At 36.8% G+C, this 21,771-nt stretch overlaps 1 protein-coding gene across 1 annotated transcript; it reads right to left on the reverse strand.

The window, feature by feature from the left end:
* Positions 1-1,181: 1,181 nt before the first annotated feature.
* Positions 1,182-20,574, reverse strand: ZRSR2 (zinc finger CCCH-type, RNA binding motif and serine/arginine rich 2). Its single transcript, XM_021007386.2, has 11 exons — positions 20,505-20,574; positions 20,161-20,240; positions 18,114-18,195; positions 16,030-16,138; positions 15,677-15,763; positions 13,287-13,325; positions 12,208-12,326; positions 7,993-8,206; positions 6,797-6,852; positions 5,493-5,602; positions 1,182-2,270 (listed from the first exon to the last, which is right to left on the reverse strand). The coding sequence occupies exons 1-11, from the start codon at positions 20,543-20,545 to the stop codon at positions 1,804-1,806; spliced, it is 1,404 nt and encodes a 467-aa protein (XP_020863045.1). The 5' UTR covers positions 20,546-20,574; the 3' UTR covers positions 1,182-1,803.
* Between the last annotated feature and the right edge of the window lie 1,197 nt (positions 20,575-21,771).

Below are 21,771 nucleotides of genomic sequence, written 5' to 3' on the forward strand. Positions count from 1 at the left end.
TTTATATGAACATTTTCGTTCCAAATAGTCAAATAAAAATAAAACCAGAGCCTTTATCTTGAATAAATACTAAGGATAATTAGATTTTGTGATGCTTTTCAGAAATTACCAAGTCATAATATCTTTTTGTTCAGTTCTTCTGCTGTACAAAAAAGCTAGTTACAAAAATGGTAACCAGAGATTAATTTATATCCTCAGAGAATTAGCTTGTACATATGAAGTGAATCAAATCACCAACACTTGAAGTTTTTTGATAATCTTAAATTTAAATGGGCAGTCTTACTATGTCTGGAAAATTCCATAATCTTTACATGTGGTAAGGTGGTCTTTGGGGTTCCTGAAGGCCATGCCAGCAGAACACAAGTTCTAGGAGTTTCTACTACACTGGAAAAACTTAAAATGTTGATATATTTTGGTGGTTAACACTGTGCCTTCTCTAAAATCTGGTCAGGTTCAGAGAAGCAACTTAAGACTATCTACTGAAGATGTAAAAGGATTTACAGTTTGTATCAATGGAAACCACAGATCCTTGAAATAGAAAACAAGCCACATTTCCATTTTGTCCAGGCTTTAAATAAATTAGTTTGGGCCAGGATGTTTGAAGAGCAAACAGCTTTTCAGTTTTCAAATTCATCTACAGTCCTGGTTGGTAACTCAAGCAAGACTGCACCTTCCTTGAATTTAGTCAAGGAAAACTCAAGATTTTGAACAACCAGTTCAAGTGTAACTTGTTAGAGGGCGGGAAAGAGGAAAGGCAGAGAAACAAAATATCTGTCCCTCAGATAATATTGCATATTATCAAGTTATCTCCAAACCCATTTTATGACCACTTCCAGATCAAATGGCTAACTTTTTTTTAATGGAATGTTAAGACAAAATTACAGGTTTCACATTATTTAATCATGTATGTACACTTATTTGGGACAAAGTCATATGCATAACAATATTCATTATTGAAAGTTAATTACAGAACAGTTTTATAGTAAAAACAATTAGAGCATTTTCAGGAACATGAACAGTCCTGCTTCAGAAAACAGCTGGAAGATCAAGATTTATAAAATAAGCAGCACAGTCCACCACTTAAGTTCTTTTCACAGAAGGTAAGTTAAAAACTCTTCCATACCATATCCAACTTTTAAAATAGCCATTTCTCCATTTCCTCTACTTTGTTTCACGTAAAAAAGTCTCATCTTAGTTAAATTTCCTAGCTATTTCCACTTTGAAATAGTTATTAGTAGGAGTAAAGCTGTGTATCTTGCAAAGGGAAAGCTTTTCCTAATAAGAAAACCAAGAGTAACATTTCCATTTTAAGCTTATGCATGCTGTGGTGTTAAGGCAAAAGCAAAATTTGTTTCCCTTTCTCAAATTTATTATCCCTTTTGTCCAATCTATTATAAATAACATTTGTGTTACTGGTGCTGCTGTAAACAAGAATATTCAGTAGCTGTAGTGGAAGTGATTCAACTTCAGTCTATCCCAAACAGCCAGGTATCTATTATAAGGGAACACAGCTAGAAAAAGATCTAGCTTTCTAGTTGGGGGAAGGGGGAATTTCTCTCTCTCTCTCTTTTTTTTTTTAAAGTGCAGAGAGTGTTGGATTAAACTTTCAAAAGTCCAAACTGAGTTCCAAACACCTTTAGCAATTCTGGTTGAAAAATTACCTTTTGAGTTGTATTATATACAGGACAATTTTGGATTTGAAAAGCTGGTTTTAAATTGAGAAAAGTAACTGGCAGCCCTAAAAGATACATTTTTTTGAGATTAACATGTCTCAGTATAAAAAAAATGCATTTTGTTTGTGATTTAAGTATTTCTGTCTCTGCTGGATGACCTCTTCCTATCCCGACTCCTAGACCTGGATGTACTTTTGCTTTGGCTTCTCCGGCCTCTACTCTGGCTCCTGCTTCTTCGGCTCCGATCCCTCTTTCTTCCTCTACTTCGTGAACGTCGCCTTTCATGACTTTTGGAGGAATGTTTATGAGATTTTTTCTTACTCCTATGATGATTACTTTTCTTCCTCTCAGATTCCCCATTTCTTTTGTAAGAATGATCTGGACTGGGACTTCGCCGTCTCCTTGATCTGCTATAATATTCCTCATGGTAACCTATTCTATCTCTCCTTTCTGAGTTTTTACCAAATGAAGTATTACTCCAATCTGGAGACATATGTATGTCTCTATTAGCTTCCCAAAATTCATTGTTGGGATTTCTGAATACGTGAAGAAAGTTACAGTGCTTCCCCCTTGGACACTTTTGCCTTCCAAATAAACCTATAAGAGATAATGAAAAAGCAGTTATTAATTCATACCTCACATCATTTGCTTTTGCCTAGGACTTTTATTTCAAGTGTTTTAATGACTTTTATCCCCCCTACCCTGAAGTTTGGATAATAAAAGTACAAAAACAACCCACAGCACAGTTAGTGATTGTTTCACCGTGGGAATAATCAAAGAATTGGCTATAACAAATTTGCAATGAAAAAACAGTGAAATATTTAAATTATCAAGTTTTGGGATCCTTATGGAGTGGAAATCTTCACAGCAATGTAAAAGGAACACTGAACCAATTAGAAACCTTGGGCTCCAATCCCAGCCAGTCCTGCCATCTACTAGCTCTGTGACTTTGGTGCAAGTCATTTATCTGTAAGCAAGAAATTTGGCAGAAAGATATTATGGTGGCATAATGGTAGTTCCTGGTAAAGTGGAAGGAAACAGGTATGTCCACAAAGTGGTATCTAAACTTCAAATGACAGTGGAATTTAATAGAGTACTGAACTGGGAGTTAACTAGGTGAAGGATTGTGCATGGTTGACAAAAGAAAATCCCCTGATCTGGGGCAGCTAGGTGGCACAGTGGATAGAGCATGGGCCCTGGAGTTCAGATCTGGCTTCAGACCAAACAGTTGACACTTACTAGCTGTGTGACCCTAGGCAACTCACTTAACCCCAGATTGCCTAATTTAAAAAAAATATATGAAAATCCCCTGATCTTTTAGCCAGTTCCTTCCAGGAAAAGAAAGTGGCTTTGAAAAACTAAAAATGCTATGATAACTATAAAAGCACCATCTGACCCATTCTAAGAATTCTTGGTAGGTAGTATATTTCACTCAAATATTCATTATGTTTACATTAAGAGCTGCTAAGAAGGTACTTATACATAAATTAACAATCACACATAAAGCAATCAAAACATGAGGGGGCAAAATAATGAGTTAGTCCAGACAGAACTGGGGTTAGGCACATCTGAACAAGTACGAGTGGGTGAAGTTTAATTTAAGGCTAGGTTTTAAATGACTGCTAACTGCCCAGACTTTTCAACAAAAGGTGAAAATGTGGAAAGGAAAAGAAGATTTGTTCAGTTGTGTCCAACTCTTCATGACCCCATGGAACATAGCACACCATACTGTCCACGGAATTTTCCTGGCAAAGATACTAGAGCAGTTTGCCATTTATTTTTCCACTGGATTAAGGCAAACAGAGATTAAATGACTTGCCCAGGATCACACAGCTAATGTCTGAGGTCACATGTGAACTCGGGTCTTCCTGATTCCAGGCCCAGCACTCTATGCACTGAGCCACCTACTTGCCATTGTTGCCAGATCGTAAATACCTAGAGTAAAAACTTAAGGAGCCCAAGCAGGCATCAAATCATAGAAACTTCTTGTCCTGACAGTAGGGGAATTAAATTTATTGGTTACTTCAGCATTTGGATTATCACGTATACTATACATAGATTAATAATTTTCAAAGAATTAGAATATAATAAAATGATTAATATCACAGAACATAATTCTATTTTAATAATTTAGCAGGCATTTCTAGATCTTGCAGTGCCTTAGGACAACTACTACTGTGTTGTAAATATGCATAAATGCTGATGTGAACCAATGAATTATAATATAGCACCAGATTACAATCTTTTATTTTTTTCCCATCTCTGATTCTTTTGCATTTTCATTGTAGATAGTAATATCTACATAACAGACACTGAAACAAGTAAAAACTAACTGCTCTTACTTTAACATAACTTCTTTGGTAAATGAATCCCATTTCCTTCCAATAAAATGTGTGGTTTTGAAGTTTTACTAGAAAAAAGTGGCATTTAATCAGGTAAAAGACTGCAAAACCCTTACCATTTTGTCTTTTACAATAAAAGTAATTTTGTTAACTTGACAAGCCATTTCTTCTATGTTAGAGGATAAAACGTGTAGGATTTAAGATGATCTTCATTTATGAGAGATGCATTAGAGAGCAATTATTTTCATTACAAAGGGAATTATCATGAAGTTCATTTACAAAAGTGTATGTGTTGAAAACTTTAAAAAAGTTTTAAAAAAATAGTCTACTCCCAATGAAAAAAGTGTGTATGTGCCTTTTATGCACTACATTTAAAACAATAATGGTCCATCTGATGATGCTTCTCCCTTGAGAGGAACCAATGACAGGTAGAATCCTGATTCTTTGGTTTGATTCCCCATCTTTTACAGTTTAAAACTAGGGGGCACAGTGAACCCCAGAGACTCAGGGGGCCTTTGAGGGCAAAACTGTTTTCCTAATACTAGGATGTTTTTGTGTCTAATATAATAAATATAGATATAACACACACAAACAAAAGCTCTTTGGAGGACTCTTGATCATTTTTAAGAGACCAGAAACTTTCAGAATCACTGGACTAGATGATCACTACAATTCCTTACACCTTATCCATTATCTATCATTTTGTTCTGCATATAAAAAGGCATTCCTTTAGTTTTATTTCAAGAAATTTCTCCTCTCAGGATAAGAGGAGATATCCTGTTTTCCAGAGCTAAGGCCCAGCAAGTAAGCTGTGCCCTGAGCTTGGCATAACAACAATCCTTTACATTCATGATGATCTAGCCATAGCAAAATCGCAGAATTCTATCATAATTATTGTATTGGTTTGACCAGCACCAGGTGTTTTCTGAGCTTGGACAAGCACCTGCTGTATCCATGTTCTAGTCATGAGGCCCTGCTGTGAATCAAACTTGTCTCAATGTTGCTACGATGTTACCCCACAGATCTCTGAATAGCCATGTAAGTATTGAGATCTGCCTACACTAATGCAGATTCCCCCAGAAGGGGCGGGGCTCCAGCAGTGTCCTTGCTTGCAAGCCATTTCCCTCACTTTGAGATTAAATTTTTGCTTGATTCCTGACTCTCTGTCTCTAAACTACACTGTTCAGGCGGGCCACTCCAGAAGCTGATTCCATCTGGCTGACAATCCTAAACAGTTTTCCTTTGGTCCAATGGAAAGAACAGTGGATTTGAAGTCAGAGGTCTTGAATTCAAATCCTGACTCTGCCCCTTGTACTTCTGTGACCTCAGGAAAGTTATTTAACTCCTCTGGGACTTGATTTCCTCATCTTTAAGTTGACAGACATAAACTCAATGATCTCTGATGTCCCTTCCAGCTTTAGAGCTAGCATCCCATGATCCCTTTTACAACTTTATAAACTATAATGATCTACTTTACCACAAATAGCCATTTTCCACCGTGTTACTGGTGAGAATTCACACTGAAGCTGTCGTCCTGCGTACCATCTTCCATTGAATAGAGAGAATGCTGCCTGACATTCTTCCTCCCTTTAAATAAAAAATTAAAAATGGTATTTCATGTAAATCCAAATTATTCACATTGGATTAAACTTCATTATGAGTTAACAAAAGAACATTTTAACTTGGTTCTTTATTCCTATTACCCACTGGAATGGTGTTTTCTAACTACAGATTAGTATCATTCCTATAAATTTTTTTAATGATTTCAGATCTTACTATCAAAAAGTCCTTGCTTCTTAAAACCTCTAAACTTTAAAAAAAAAGTGAAGTCCTCTGTCTGCTTACATCCTGCCCCTCCCATAGTTTCCACCCTGAATTACAAAAAGTCCCAACAAAGAGAAAGCCCAAGTGGGTGGAAACAGATGACATATTTTACCAGCCTATGACATATTTTCTGGTAGGTAACCCTGCACCAGGACATCCCTGCTTATCAGCCTCAAAGCTGCCTAGGAACAAAGCTTTTCTCCACAACTCTTAAGATGCCTCTGGAAAGGAAGTGATCTAGGACCAAGCTTCTTCACCAACTAATAGATCCTTATTACACCACAACTATTTTATATTTGTATGACATTTTACAAATTACAAAGTACTTTACATTATCTCATTTGATCCTTATAACAACCCCATAAGGTAGGGAGGACAAGTGGCATTATCCCCATTTTACAAATGAGGTCCACTGAGTACTCATTTGCCCCAAATCTATGATTTGTCTGGAACTCAAACTTAGGTCTATTAACTCTAGACTTAGTGCTCTTTTCACTTTTCCATACTGTCTGCCATTAGTGTAATTAATATAAAATGGAGCAAATCTATGATTTGCCTTCTCTACTGCATTAGCAAAGACATTAAAAGAAAATTCAGTTTTGAAAGATTAAAATACTTTTTCAGAAGCATCGATGAGTTACTTATGTTAGATAATCCTACCAATCAGAAGGATATTTTTAAGTATAGGCTTAATAAGTCTTACTACCATATTTGGTATAGCCCAATAGGCATAACAGAGGTCTAGATAGTTAACTGCCATCCTGGATACTAAAAATTAAAACTTGATTATAAATGTTTTATATACTGAATTGTCTGGCATGTTAAATTTACTTTTCATACCCACCACCAATTCACTGGATGATCCGAAAATCCGTATTTTATCATTTGGTAGCAAACTCTCAGAACTCAAGCACAATATGACCATGCTCCAAAAGAGCCCAAGGTTGGCATACTTACGACTGATACTGCACATATACATTTCCTCTTAGATGAGGTTCAAAGTTGCAGCTGACCTAAGAAAAACAGAAATATTCTACAACTAGAAAAACAAATCCAAGGAGATATAACGAAAATGCCAAATGATATGTCCAGGCTAATATAGCAAAAGAGAAAATGATTATCAGCTTTGTCAAAACAAATGCAACACTGACAAGAAAGCATCCCAATGATTCTCTCAAAAGGATTTTAAAATACACTCTTCAATTCAAAAAGTATTTACCAAGTTCCTACTATGTGCAGGGCACTATGCTAGGTACTGCAGTCACAAAGAAAGTAAAAAACAATTCTTGCCCTAAAGAAGATTATATTCTACTGGCCCTGTTCATTTATATCATCCTTTTTATTCCAGGTCTGGCCATTCTTATAGTTAAAGTGATGAATTTGGTATACGACTCTGTGTGTGTGTGTGTGTGTGTGTGTGTGTGTGTACATATTTTATATATATATATATATATATATATATACACACACACACACACACAAATATATAAATTTTTCTTAAGCACTCTATATACAATTTTTTCCCCCAATATTTTATCCTTTTCCCACCCCATGCCCCAAATCCATTTTACATTCCTTAGAACTGCACCAAAACTGAATTCATCATCTGCCCAACCTAAACTCAGCCTCATCCAAACTCCTGTTTTCTGGGTTAATAGCATCACTATTCAAGTTTGAAACCTAAGGAGTACAGCTTTGACTTGTCTCCTTTCTCCATATCTTATGTCCCCTCTTCCTCTATTTACATCTCAATACTAGTCTAGAAGATTTTAAGAGTATCCTAACTGGCCTATCTGCCCCCAGTCTCTCCCCATTCCAATCTAGTTATCACACAGCTAATAAAATAATCTTAAGGCAGAAGTCTAACCATGTCACTCCCCTGCTCCAAAACCCTCAGTGGTTACCCACTGCCACTTAGATAAAGCAAAAACTTTTTAGCCTGGTGTTTATTACTCCTCCCAGCCAATTTTGTTTTTTCAATCTGATTACACATTTCAATTATTTCACACATTCTAAATTCCAGACAAACTGGACTAGCTGCTATCTGAACTGAATGCCATCTCCTAAATTGAACAGTAGTTAACTAATAAATGTTTGTTGAATTTTAATTTTAATTTATAAAACATCACCATCCTCTCCACACCTAACCATACCTTGAATTGAATAACTTTTCCCACATTCTTGAATTCTGGGAGTACATCTTCATAGAAATCTAAGAACTGCTGATAGGTTTCCTCCTCACTGTACTCCAGACTTGCATCAGTATCGTAGTCATCCCTTCTGCATTGCTCCATTCCAAATGTTATAAACATACTTCTAATAAGAAGTGTTTGACTAGATGTTGGATAATTGTGTTTACGTGAACACCTGTAAGAAAGGAGGAAAAAAAATATACATAGAAACATTATATTTAAAAATAACACATAACAATCCTGTTTTAAGTTAAATGTGCTGCAGTTTCAGTTAACTAAATGATTTAAATTCTGTTAAGAGTAAGATGCAGGTCTCAACTTCTGTCAAAGTCATAAAAAAACTCTGAACAACTGGAAAATATATAGCTTTCAGCAGGTTAGAAACTCTGTAGAGATGAATTCCTCACAGAGCTTGTCTAACTCAGTTATCTCTCAATAGTAATAAGGGCAAATGTAATCTGTGTCTGAGGGGACATAGTTGGGAAGGTAGGATCCATCATAAGGAAAGTAGGCATTAAAAGGAAAATAGGATTGTAAGAGGAAGGCAAGATCTTAGGAAAGTGCTTTGTAAACCTTAAAACACTATATAAATGTGAGCTACTGTTATTGGGAAGGAGCAGAAGCTAATAAGCAAATTATGGTATAATGAAATATTTAACTACCAAAAATTTAAATTTCTGCCTAAATAAAAGTTATAAAAATTGTTCTGAATATTAAAATGGAAACAAAGTAATGACTACTTATTGTAGCTATGGAGTCAGAGAACCTGTGTTCAAATAGTGGCTCTATTTTATTAGCTGTGCAAACTTGGGCCTATTACTTCAGCTCTGTGAGCCTCAGTTTCCCATTTTTAAAGTATAGAGGTTGGTCTAGATAGAAAGACACAAAGGTTCCTTCCAGCCTTAGTCTATGATTCTATAATACAGGAATGGTTCAACGTACTGGGATATAGGAATGTAATGGAATAATATTGTGCATTAGGAAATGACAAATATGAGAAATTCAGAGAAAGATGAAAAGACATGTATCAATTGATACAGAATTAAGCTGAATGAAAAAGATATGCACAATTACTAAAACAATGTAAACTAAAATATGACCAACAGGTAGCTAAACAAAGAATAATTGAAAAAAAACAATGAAAATATGGAAGAACAGAAAATAGTTTCCTCCTCACAGCAGAGAAGTAAAAGACTACTAGGGAAGAATGTTGATTTCACTGTCACAGGTCACTGTGTCCAGTGTTTCTACCTAACTTTTATTGTTGCTGATATAAGACTTCAATTTTTAGAGTAGTCTGTCTATGATACATAATCAAAGGGCATCACTAACACATAAAAGAATTTTGTTTGAAATTCTGTTGAAAATCACTCTAAATTTGTCAGTGTACTTGCATCTACATAATACACATTAACATTATATACCTATGTTATTGTGCCACATCATCTATAAATATATAATACACATACAATGCATGTTATATAATGCACATATATATGTATGTCAAATATACATATATGTACAGTGAATATAATCTGTGATGATTGTACAGTATAGAAGATTGGGTTGAAATTGTACTATCTCCAGTAAATATCCAAGGTAATTCACTCCCCCTCCCCAAATTACTAACATGTTTTATCATTTACCTATTTATCTTAAAATATTATAGGAAAAAATTTCAATTATTAAGAATACCAATTAATGGAAGATTTTCTACTTAAAACCGTCTTCTAGTTAGAAGTGTAGAATAAAAAATTAAAATCTCAACGTACATAATTACATGACCATTTAGAAAATGACAAAAATGTTAGGAATCAATGACTGAATTGCTGAAAATTAAGAGTACCTATCTTTCCTGAACAGTTGACTGCAAAGCAAAAGTCTGTTACTTGATTTCAATTACACAAAAAAGTGTTCTTATTCCCAGTACTTCAATTACTACTTGAAGCTCTCCAGACAGCTATTTTAAGTGTCAAATGGAATGGTTACATCCAATTGTCAGTAGTGGTGACTCAATCCAGTTGTCAGTAGTGGTGATTCAAAGGTTTTCCAAATATGACCACCATTTCACCCTCACTGGGTGCCGTGCGTGCGCGCGCGCGCGCACACACACACACACACACACACACACAGTCAGCAGGAAGCAAAAAGTTCAAATTTTAGCCACTGGGTTTTTATGTCTGCAGGGCTATCCATGAGTCTGTTCTTTTTATCTTAAAAAAAAATTACCAGAAATCTCTAAAACCACCTTTATAGGTTGTACATCAGGCAAATGAGAAGAGAGCATGGTAGTTTATGGAAGGAAGGTTTACTGTGCCTTAAAAAATGTTTTATGAAAAAATGCTGCAAGACAGTGTAGTGAGTATTTTACTTCTGAGGGCTACCTCTACCAGAAAGTTAGACAAAATAATGTCTAGAGTTCTCTTCCAGCTCTAAGAGCTAGAATTTTATAATTTCTTGAAGCATTTGGAAGGTCCAATTATTACTAAAATAATTAAAGCAACTAAATTTCAAGAAGTTTTCATATTTTTTAATGTTCGAAGTTCTAAATACCGTTAAGTCAAAAAAGTGACACGATCATGTGACTTTTGAGAGACTCTAAGTTATGACCTTCATATTCTGAAATCTAAAAGTCCCTTCTATCACTGTGATTTTAATTTTATTGTGCACTTCCAAGCTCCTCAACTTAGTACTGCAATCAGAAGAGGTTCTACAATCAAATTGTAGCAAAGTGAAAAAGGAAAATTGTAGATCTATCCTGTAATACATAGCATGAGTATTACTTCAGTATTGAAAAAACAATTAGTTGTGTTGCATTAATCCATAGAATAAAGTTTTAAATAGAAAAAAATATTTTGAAAAAGAATCTTTTTTAAAGAAAAATGAGATCTCTTTCCAGAGAAGAATTTGTTGTTTGTTGTTGTTTTTTAAGAGAGAAGGGTCTCATATATACATAATGTTCAAAGCAGTTCTTTTTTGTAGTAGTAAAACACAGGAAGGAAAGTAAATGCCTGCTGATTGGGGAAGTGTTGAACAAACTGCAGTACATGAATGTAATGCAACATTGCTATGCCATAAAATATGACAAATATGAAGAACTGAGAGAAGTTTGCAAAGATTTATGAGAACTGTTTTGTTCTATTTACTTATTTGAACTATGACAATTTAAATAATAATATAAAAACAAACAACACTGAAAGACTTGAGAACTCTGAATGCAATGAGGAATTGTGACTTTGGAAAACTATTTTTGAAGTATAACCCTCAGCAAAGATGGTTAGCTATAGCTGTGGTGGAATGAGGAATACATTTTCAGAGAGACCCAATAATTCTGACTTGTTTTACAGGACTGTACCTATTTGTTGCAAGGAGGGGTAAGAAGAGTTAACAGCAAGTAATGATGTAAAAAAGGGGAAAAAAAATTCCATCTAAGTCTTTGTGGTACAAATGTATGATTATAGATAAAAGAACATATACATGAATATACCTGCATGTTTCTTTTTAGGATTAATATAATTTTAATAAGCTTATGCTTCTATCTTCTCTTGGGGAAAAGAAAAATACTATACAATATTATTCCCTAAAATGGGCTAATAGATACTATGAAATATTTCTCTTGGAGATGATAAATAATAACTTATGAAGCAAGCACTGACTCTGGAGTCGGACAACTCAGGTTCAAGCCTGAGTGCTGCGTTGACTGACACGATGACCACCTGTGGGACCCTGGCAAGTCTCATTTCCTCCCTGTCACAGGAGGTGTTAGACTAGAGAGCTTGCAAGGTTTGCACCAGCTCTACATCAAGAAACTCTCCAATAATCACGGGTGCCTGAAATCTTGAAGGCAGAAATAAGAAGGAATATGGCTGGAATACCCAGTACATTCTTATGTCTCCTTTGATGACAGCCTGACATCAATTATTTTTGTACCAACAAGCAAAAGGCAGTTTTATGCAAAAATAATCTATAAGGAATAATCAAAGGAAAACTAAAGGAAATGCAGGACAGGAGCTCACTCAGAAAATAGAAATGCGAAAGGCAGCCACAGCATTAGATTGAAAGAAATAGGGTGGAGAAGCACAAAAATGAACATGAGTTGATTGTACTAACATTTCACACTCAAAAATCCCCAAATATTATGCAAATATATTTCTTCTTAATGCACTGAAATATTACCTATCTCCAAATCGGCAAGATCCTGTCTTAATGTAGAATGGACAATTAGCTTGATCTTTCTCTGTTGCTCTTAAATCCACTGGTGGTTCTGGATTATGCCATGTGACACCATTTTCCAGCTGTATAAAACACCATAATTTATTTTATCATCTACATAATACCACTGAGGAGGCGCTATTTCAAAAGCTGCCTTCAAAGTATTTCTTGTGAGATTAAATCAATGCATTTAATTCTCAACCAAATATATTTAATCTATAACAGTATATAATAAATTTTTCCCCTTAGAAATAGGCCATTTCTCTTTTAGCTTCAGGTCCTTTCTCTAGTACCCAAATGCTGAAACCTAGCACGAGTTTCTACACTTCCACTCTTTTTAAAAAGGATGACTTCTATTAAAATTCTCTTCTGATACACTTCACTGTGACATGGAGGTGACTCAAGGCTAAGCCATAAAAATGTCAGCTCTGGCAGGTATTGCCAAACTAGGAAGATTTGGAGTATGGGTCTGGACACGTTATATCATTTGAAGACGGCCAAATTGATTTGGGAAGCCTTAACACCAGGACAGCTGCAAGATGATGAAAGTTTTGGTTATAGCAAATCTCAGAGACCATTCATGTCATAGATAAGATATAAACAACAATGGTGGAGTGAATACTCTGAAATGAAATCTGAGCACTGTCACTTTGAAGCTAAAATAGTCCATACTGGGTTTAATATCCTTAATTGATATGTCTCACAGATGCAAATACATGTGAGAAACATGAATAAAAAGCAATCTAGTCAAATGAAAAATGAGACTCCCACTGCTATGAAAAACCATTTCCATAGTCTCTAGATCAAGCTGATTCCTTGTAATTTCACTTCCCTTCTACAAATTTCAAAGACTGAAATGTGTTTTACATCAATTACACTTGCTTATTATTAAACATCCCCTGGCTATAAAATTAGCAGAGACAAACAAGTGGCTTCAAAAGTAAATTAATTAACTTAGCAAAGATAAAGGAGAAGCATCAGGGTTCTTGATAAAATGCCACAATAACTGAATTCCAGTTCTAAACAGAAGGTATGGGAAATACCTGACTTTCAGCCTGATCCAGCATCTTCTGTACAGCTTCCTATAAATGGTGCAAACATAGGACTAATGAAAACCTTGAAGTCAGGTAACTCACATCTGGTTTCTCTGGTTAAGAACCTCATTTGCCACATTTTCTGACTTTATACATTAAAAATACTTGAAACTCTTATTAGCTTTCTACTACAAAGATCCCCTAAAAAAAACTATTAAAGGATACAGCTGAGAAAATTGTCATCCAAGTGGTAGACTTAAAGAATACTAAACATCTTAAGTTACTCTGAATAAGAAATTGTAATAAGCTACAGTAGCAGCACATTTTCCCATAAGTAGGCACTGACTCATTTCTTTAAAAAAATCATTGTAATGAGCACCACAAAATACATTTTAAAAAACAAGAAATTTAATGAAAAATTCTGAAGAGTATAATCTATATTCCTAACACTAATAACTGGGACCAATGGTGGGAAAATTTTCATTTTCATTAATAAGACAAATCAAACTCTACCTACACTATACAAACTTCTAGCTACCATAACCTAAGGTATGTGCAAGGGACCTGTGCAAGAGATTTCCTCTAATGCTTTCAAGTGATGTGTAAAAGTATTCAATAAAAAGCACAATTATCCAACTTTAGAACAAATCTTAAAATATTCCAAAAAGTCTACTTTTCCTTCTCCTGCTCTTCTTTGGGGCGGACTCAGCCTTATCAATGTACATTTCTTATATACTTATATACTATATTACTGCAGTCAACATTTTTCAACCCTCTTCTCACTCTTATAGTATGAGTCTTATAATTCCCCTAGAATCTAACACAGGGCCTCACAAATAGTAGGTCCTTAATGGTTTCTGAAATGAGTACTTCCTGTTACCAGTTTCTTTGACTGTTTCCTTTGGCTGTGGTGAAATCCTGTGTGCCCTGTCTCCTAAGCACTAAACTAGAAGTTTTGTGCAAGCAGTTCTGCTCATACTCCTGAAGCAGTTCAAGAGAGGAGAAGTTGCACCACTTGGAGTCAGAGGGCTTGGATTTGATTTCTGGTTCTGCTTCTTACTGTGATCTGAACTAAACCACTTCACTTGTCCCAGCCTTAGTTTCCTCATCTGTAAAATGAGGACTTCTAAACAGATGATCCATAAGATCTCTTACACATCTACAGCCTATGGTCCTGTCAAAATACTGCTGTAAAATGCTAGGATTTTCCACTGTTACCTATTGAAAGTCAGTCAAATATTTGGAATTGATAAAGTGTCTTTTGTCCCTTGCAATTTTAGAACAAAGAGTCTCTATCAGGACCACATAAAAATAAAATAATACACAAGAGTTTAAGTGATCAGTAAATTTAAATTTGCTTTTTACATAGCAATTTGTAGCCTAGGTCTTGACTGAATTCTAATACAAGGTATCATTATGAAGCAATGAAGTGCTTTTATACAAAAGGAAATGATACAAGCTATCTCTTATTCTAAGCCCTAGAACTAGGGAACAATACTCAAATCTGAGTATTAAATGCTGTCATTGTAAATTACTCTGATAATCTGGTAGATGATGCTAACAGACTCAAAAACCAAGGATCTACCACACTTTTTATTTCATCCCACTTAATAACATCAACTACCCAATTCTATCTTGTTCCCACTCAATAATTTACAGAAAAGATACATCCTGAAGAACCAGTCAAGGAAAGATGAGCTGTGACAGCTTTTGAATAAATACACCGTTAAGGAGCAGCAGCAAGATATCCAAGTCGAAAGTTTAAAAAAGGTACAATCCAACATATACCAAATTTCTTATATGAAAAGAAATTAAACAATAGCTAGAATTGGTTATTAGTAGCCTGAATTGGTAAGCAAATCTAAATCTGACAATCCCCCCCCCTTAAAAATATTTCCCCAAACTACTCTAACAACTCATCTAATCCAAATATGCACACACACACACACACATATGTATGTACACGTGTGTGTATATACACATATATACACAAGCATGTATGACAAACATATATTTGCTGAGATATTATAGAAATTATTAAATCTGATATGAAATAAAATTCTGCAAGAAGTAAAATATATATTATCTCTTGAAAAGCTGACTTACTGGAACCTTACTATACCACTACTTGCTACAGAGCATAAATCAGCATCAACAGTTCCTAAGTACCAGTACTGAAGGACCTCATTCTAAGATGGTTTCCACTACCACAGATAGACTAAAGATTAGCCTAATAGTGAAGTTCCACTTTATATCTAAAAGATGTTTACATATTTCTTCTAAAGTTTAAAGTAAAATTCAGAATTTTACTTCTAAAGCTTATTCTTTATGCCCATTATCCATTATGTGACACCATAAGAGGATACGCAGTGCGTTTATCCTCCTAGGACAGGAATCACCTCTCTGTCTCTCTTCTCCTGTTGTCTCTGTTCTTCTTCCTGTTTCTCTTTCCTTTGCTGTTCTTCCCATTCTTCTTTGATTTTTCTCTTTAAAAAAAGGGGGAGGGAGTAAGGGGAAGGTAAGCTTTTTATAGAATCACCTTTCAAAAACCACTTAAGCCAATGTACAAAGTCAAAATGTAAATAAATGGGTAAAGTAGACGTAAACTAAGTTAAAACTGTTTCAATGGGTATCGATAATTTAAAATATCAATTCTCATTTCAAAATGTATTTGTCTTAAAAACTGTCATGAATAAACACCAGTTAGCTGAATCAAAATTAACAATCATTTTGGTTTTGATTAGTACTACACCTCTTCTTCTTCTTGACGTCTTTTTGCTGCCTCTTCCTTTTCCTTCTTTAGTTTAAATTCTTCTTGGGCCTTCTGTTCTCTCAGCAACCACTCCTCATGTAATTTTTGCCTACCAATACAATCAAATACTCATAAAAAGCAAACTGTCAATCCAGACACATATTTGAATATGGCTTCATGCAACACTTTAAAGGGCCAACAAACTGTGCCAGGTACTAAAGAGAATTTAGATAAGACTAGATAACTATTCTCATGGAAATTGCTGTTTATTTAGTTATAATACAAAAATATACATGATGAGTATTTAAGAGGAGTATCAAGTGCTTTATGTAGTCTTGGGGAGTAGATCACTGCATACTGGGGAAATTAGGAACCATTTAATGGAGGAAGAAAATTTCAATTTAAAGTATGGCTAAGAGTTTAACAGGTAGGAGGACATTCCCATCTGTTGGATAAGATATTCCAGATCTAGGAAATGATAAAAGGCAACATTGTACCGGGGATGGCTAAGTAGTAGAGGTGTATAAATTAAGACTGAAAAAAAAAAGAAAATAGACACTTGTACTTTGAATGCCTAGATAAGGAGTTTCAACTTAATTTAATAGGCAATAAGAAGCCACTAATATAGATATGCATAAAAAAATTAATCTGGCAGAATTATGAAGAATGGATTAGGAGAAATTAATACTATTAAAGCAATTAGAAGGGTACTGTCAGCATTTATTAAGCATCTACTACATACCAGATAACATGCTAGGTACGGAACAAATAATGAAAGGCAATACTACAGTGCTAGCTGTGGTAATAAAGAGGGTTGGACAGAAGAACTATTACAGAATAGAATCAAAAGAACTTGGCAAGCAATTAATTTTGGAAAATTAGAAACAGTAACATCTAGGTTTTAATATAAGAAACTAGGTGAATTGGAGTCTTGTATCTCCAAATGTCTTAGACATTTTAAACTGGATATTTCATAGGCATCTTAAAGTTCAACATGTCCAAAACAGAATTCATTATTTCCCCCTTAAAGCTCCCTTATGAACTTCCCTATTACTGCTGATATCACAATCACCCTCCTAGTCACTCAGATCTGTGACCTTGGTGTTATCCTTCAATCCATACACAACCTAGGCATCCATGGCACAGAGTAGGCTCTTAATAAACGCTCATCCACTAACTGACCAATCCATTGCCAAATTTCATTTCTCCTTTACAACATCTCTCCTCTATACCCCACCTCTGTGCTCACACAGCCAACACCCTTTGCCTGGACTACTTACAGTAGCCTTCTAACTGGTCTCCCTCCCTCAAGTTTCACTCTACTAAAATCCATTCTCTATTCAGCTGCTAAAGTTTTTTGTTTGTTTTTTTACAAAGACTAAGTTTGACTATGTCACCACCCTTATTCAATGAGCTTCTATAGCTCTCTATTATCATCAGAATAAAATATAAAGGGTTTGGGGGTATTTTTTGGCATTTAAAGTCCTTCACAATCAGATCTCTACCTACAAGCAATTATGGCCTACAGGCAGTTCCTTCAATAAGACATTTCATCACCTATATCTATGCCTTTACACTAAACATTTCCCATCCTAGCCCCTTCATCTTTTTCTCTTCATTTCCTTGACCTCTATCAAGGTTCAGCTCAAAGTTCACCTTCTTTCAAGAGTCCTGTCCTGATTGCCCCAGATGCTAGTGCCTCCCCCTTTCAGATTACCTTCTTTCTACTCTGTATATACTTTATATGTTCTAAGTTATTTACATACTATCTATAGTAGAATGTAAGCCACCATCCTTTGTCTTCCTAATCTTACTCTTGAAGATTTCACTGTGTGCTCTTCAAAAGTAGATTATTTTTTCTCACCCTGAAATTTAGGGGGACCCCTTGACCAGTCTCTGAAATGGCACAAGCTTGCTGTGCCAATTTCTAAATTATTGTATACTGCCCCAAAGTGTAACTAGCAACAAAAAATTTGGTAAATACAACATAAAAGCTGTGGGCTTTATAGTAGATATTAGTACTATCCCACAATATGAGTGTTAATGTTTCTGTTTAAATTAACATATTTTAGATCACTACTAACCTTTCAGCTTCTAACTGTTTTTCCTCTTCTTCCAGTTCTTCAACAATGGATTCATCTTCCTCATCATCTTTCTTTGACAGTCCTGAAGGAATAGGAATGTTTTACTTAAATTCCTAGGAGCTCTACAACTTTCCTTAGAATTTCACGTATTAATTCAGAAAAAAAGCTTAATTACCAATCATGAAAAAATGGGTAATAAAATTTTTTCTAAGAACTTCAGAGAATTTTCTTCCTTCTACCCATAAATTCAAATTTGAAAAGTTCACAATATTTTACAACTGAACCAACAACCTGTAACTCCAAGGATGAGTTCAGAAATCATACTTTTAAATGTTAGTGTAAATAATAATTTTAAGAGTATGAGCAAGTCACTTAACATTTCATTACCCCATTCAATTCTCTAAGACCATGAATTACAAATGAGTTGCCAATTTGTTTTGGCCTTTCCTCATCTACATAGTTCCTTATGTCAATGAAATTACAGGTCTGGATCAACAACGATAAATAAGGATAGCTAATTCTTAAGAGGTAATTTCTAATTTATGGAGAAAAGCTACTTAATTTGCCAAAGAAAAGCAGAATTACTCAGGGTTCAAAGGAAAAGAAGATCAAAACCACAATGAACTCAGAGGTCCTTTGGAGAAATAAAAAAAAAAAGTCAAGACAATTCAGTAAAGGCTGGACATTAGAAAAAGGTTCAAGAGACCATGGCCTGTACTGGCTCTAGCAGCTGAACACCAGAAGTGCCCTGGTGCTCCAAAAGCCAGGAAAGAAGAATCTGTATAAAAAAGAGAGTTGTAGGGACCAGATAATCAAGTGTGAGGAACCCAGGCTGAAACAAATATAAATCACATGGGCAACACTAAGAGAATATAGGAGCCTAAGGGAGAAAAAAATGAAAGCAAGGAAGACAGAGGTATCCAGAGATTACCACTATTCGACTGATCTGGCACTGCACTGAGAATTTTAATACCACACTGGGTCATAACAATGGTTCAAAAAGCCTAACATAACCAAAATATTTTTCTTTTGTTTCTCCTGCCTACTTGTCCCAAGTATCTGAACAATGCCACAGGATAAGGAAGTAAGAAATAGCTGTGCTTTAACAAAGCCTGGAATTGGGATTTAGGAGACTCATTTTAGGCTTGTCCCTGCTACTATCTCTATTAGATTGGAAAGTCAACACCAGCCTCTTGTGCTTCATTCAGTATCCTCAAAGACCATAATGGGATCACCTACACTACCTAGCATATTCTTGCTATCTCCATTACTGTGGACAAGTCATCAATCTCTTGTGCTTCTTTCTGTAACCTCACAGATCAAAAATGGTTAATATCACCTAGAAAGTCATCAACCTTTTGCACTTCATTTAGTATCTTCACAAATCAAAGAGAATAAACTCGAAATAACTACCGCTTATTACTCCAATGCAAATAACAACAGCTCTCATTTAAATCTGCTTTATTATTTACAAACTTCTTTCCTCAAACTAATCCCTAGAGGTACCTTTAATGCATGTGATCATCCCCATTTTGCAAACAAGAAAACTCATGGGATTCAGATGACTTGGCCACAATTAATCACGGACTGCACGATCAGTGTTGGAAGCAGATGTTCCGCAAAATTCCCGTATTCTTTCCATTACATTGTGCTGCCTGCTTGGCAGGGATCAGGGGTTGAAATGATTATCCACAAATACTCATTGAGCACCTGCCCTCCCCACTAGGTCCTCACCGAACTCAGCAGATGCTAATGCGGTGACTTCACGCCGTGTTCTGCGTGACAGTCACTCAACTTAAGAATGTTAATCACGGATCATACCTGGAAGGCTGCAAAGCCCTCAGTGAGTCGGCATTTTCTATCTTTAAGTGAGACAGCTGGGCTCTCCATCCTACGAGTCCAGGAGACAACTGCAGATACCGTTAACTGACTGTGTAACTTTAAGTCAAGCACACCTCGATGGGAGGAAGGGGAGATGTCGGGGTCCTCCCCGGGGTCGGGGGTTACAATAACCAGGGAAGGCAGGCAAGGGCGGAATGACCGTTACCTGAGTCTCTCAACCTCGCTCGTTCCTGCCGCCGTCTGCGGCGCTTTTCTTTCTTCAGAGCAGCTCGGTACTTCTTATGGCTGGAAGGCAGACACGTAGGGTCACTCGGGTGGCTCTGCCGCGGGCCTCCCGCCCCCTCCCGCTCTCAGATAACTGTGACTTCTGGCTTGTGGTGAGACCTCCCCAGCCTCATCCCGGCCCCGGCCCAGGCGCCCCCCACCCCGCCACCCCCGTGGCGGAGGAGGCAGGTGACAGAAGCGGGCACAGGGCCGTCCTCTTTTTTCCTCCCAGCCGTTCCCTGCAGTCCCTGACAGCGCTCCCTCTCAACCCCCAGCCCGGCTTACTTCAACTTCTCAGACAACAGTAACATCGCGGGCGCAGCCATCTTGAAAACGCCTCCGCCCACTACACTTCTCTTCACTTCCTTCTGGGTCAACAGGAAAAGGCGGGGCCTCGGGGGAAGAGGCTCCCGGATTCGCTGTCTGTCACATCTCGGGAAGGTGGGGAAGACAAACGCCCCACCCCCGCTTCCGAAGTCCCCGCCTACGTGGAGGAGATAGGGAGCATAGGAGCGAGCTCCCCGCGCGCAAGCGCAGTTCACTCACTGATGCTCGGCACGAAGGTAAGGGAGACCTGGATCTGAAGAGGAGGAAGGCGGAGAAGAAAAGAGCAGGAGAGGTTGTTGGGTCACTCTGCCTGCTCTGTGGGCTAGATTTCTTCACATGAACCGGTGGATGCTGAGCTGTCCTGAGCTGTCCTGAGCCTCGCTATTCCCTTTCTCCCTCCCGGATCGTCTGCCCCACTTAGGGGAGTCAGACCTCGAGGGTGCGTCTGCCAAGCCTTAGGAAAACAAGTCGAAGAGGCTCAAAGATCGCCCCCTCCTAAAGTTACCGACCCGGGTTTGGAGACTACGAGGAACAAGCCAAGAGTCCTAAAAAACAAAACAAACAAAAACTCATACACACTTAACTCATACATAAATGCAGGCTTCAGGATTGCTGCGCTGGAAGGGACCTCAGCAACCCTCTGGGGAAATCCATGCCCCCCGCCGAAATCCAGTATACAGCACCCTTGAAAAACCTTTGCTTTAAAGATCTCCCCAAAGTGGGGGGGGGGGGGAAGCACACCCGCTCCCCAGGCAATCAATTCTGGTTTTAGGTGGTTTCCATACAGTTCTCCTCCTCAACCTCCCACCACCACCACATCAAATATAAATTTGATTCTGCACCACCTTCCTCACGTGGCTCTTAATTCAAGTCCAATCCCTCTTCCGCGAGACAACTTTTCTACTACTTGTCTGCTATCAAGACCCACCTGAGTCTTCTCTTCTTACCCCCGACCTAGACTATTGTGATAGTCTATCTTAAACGTAGCTTCCAAATTTGATATTTCTAAAATACAGATCTGGCCCATGTCAAACTTCCATAGCTTCAATTACCTTTAATGTAAAATACCAATTAGTTCTGATTCCTCAGTTTCCTCATCTGTAAAATGGGCATAATAATAGTACCTACTTCCCAGGGTTGCGGTGAGGATCAAATAAGATAGTATTTGCAAAGCACTTAGCACAGTGCCTGGCACACAGTAAACACTATATAAATGCTAGTTGTT

Source organism: Phascolarctos cinereus, unplaced genomic scaffold (assembly GCF_003287225.1).
Source record: "Phascolarctos cinereus isolate Bilbo 61053 unplaced genomic scaffold, phaCin_HiC Scaffold_726;HRSCAF=1367, whole genome shotgun sequence".
Classification (NCBI taxonomy): domain Eukaryota; kingdom Metazoa; phylum Chordata; class Mammalia; order Diprotodontia; family Phascolarctidae; genus Phascolarctos; species Phascolarctos cinereus.

What these genes read in the sequence shown, in the direction of transcription:
- ZRSR2 (XM_021007386.2), bottom strand. Translation starts at nt 20,545, where the DNA reads ATGGCTGCGCCCGCGATGTTACTGTTGTCTGAGAAGTTGAA. An exon ending in AAACAGTTAGAAGCTGAAAG is followed by an intron (nt 16,139 to 18,113) that starts GTTAGTAGTGAT and finishes TTGTATTGGTAG; the next exon opens with GCAAAAATTACATGAGGAGT. An exon ending in GTATATGTGCAGTATCAGTC is followed by an intron (nt 5,603 to 6,796) that starts GTAAGTATGCCA and finishes TTTTATTTAAAG; the next exon opens with GGAGGAAGAATGTCAGGCAG.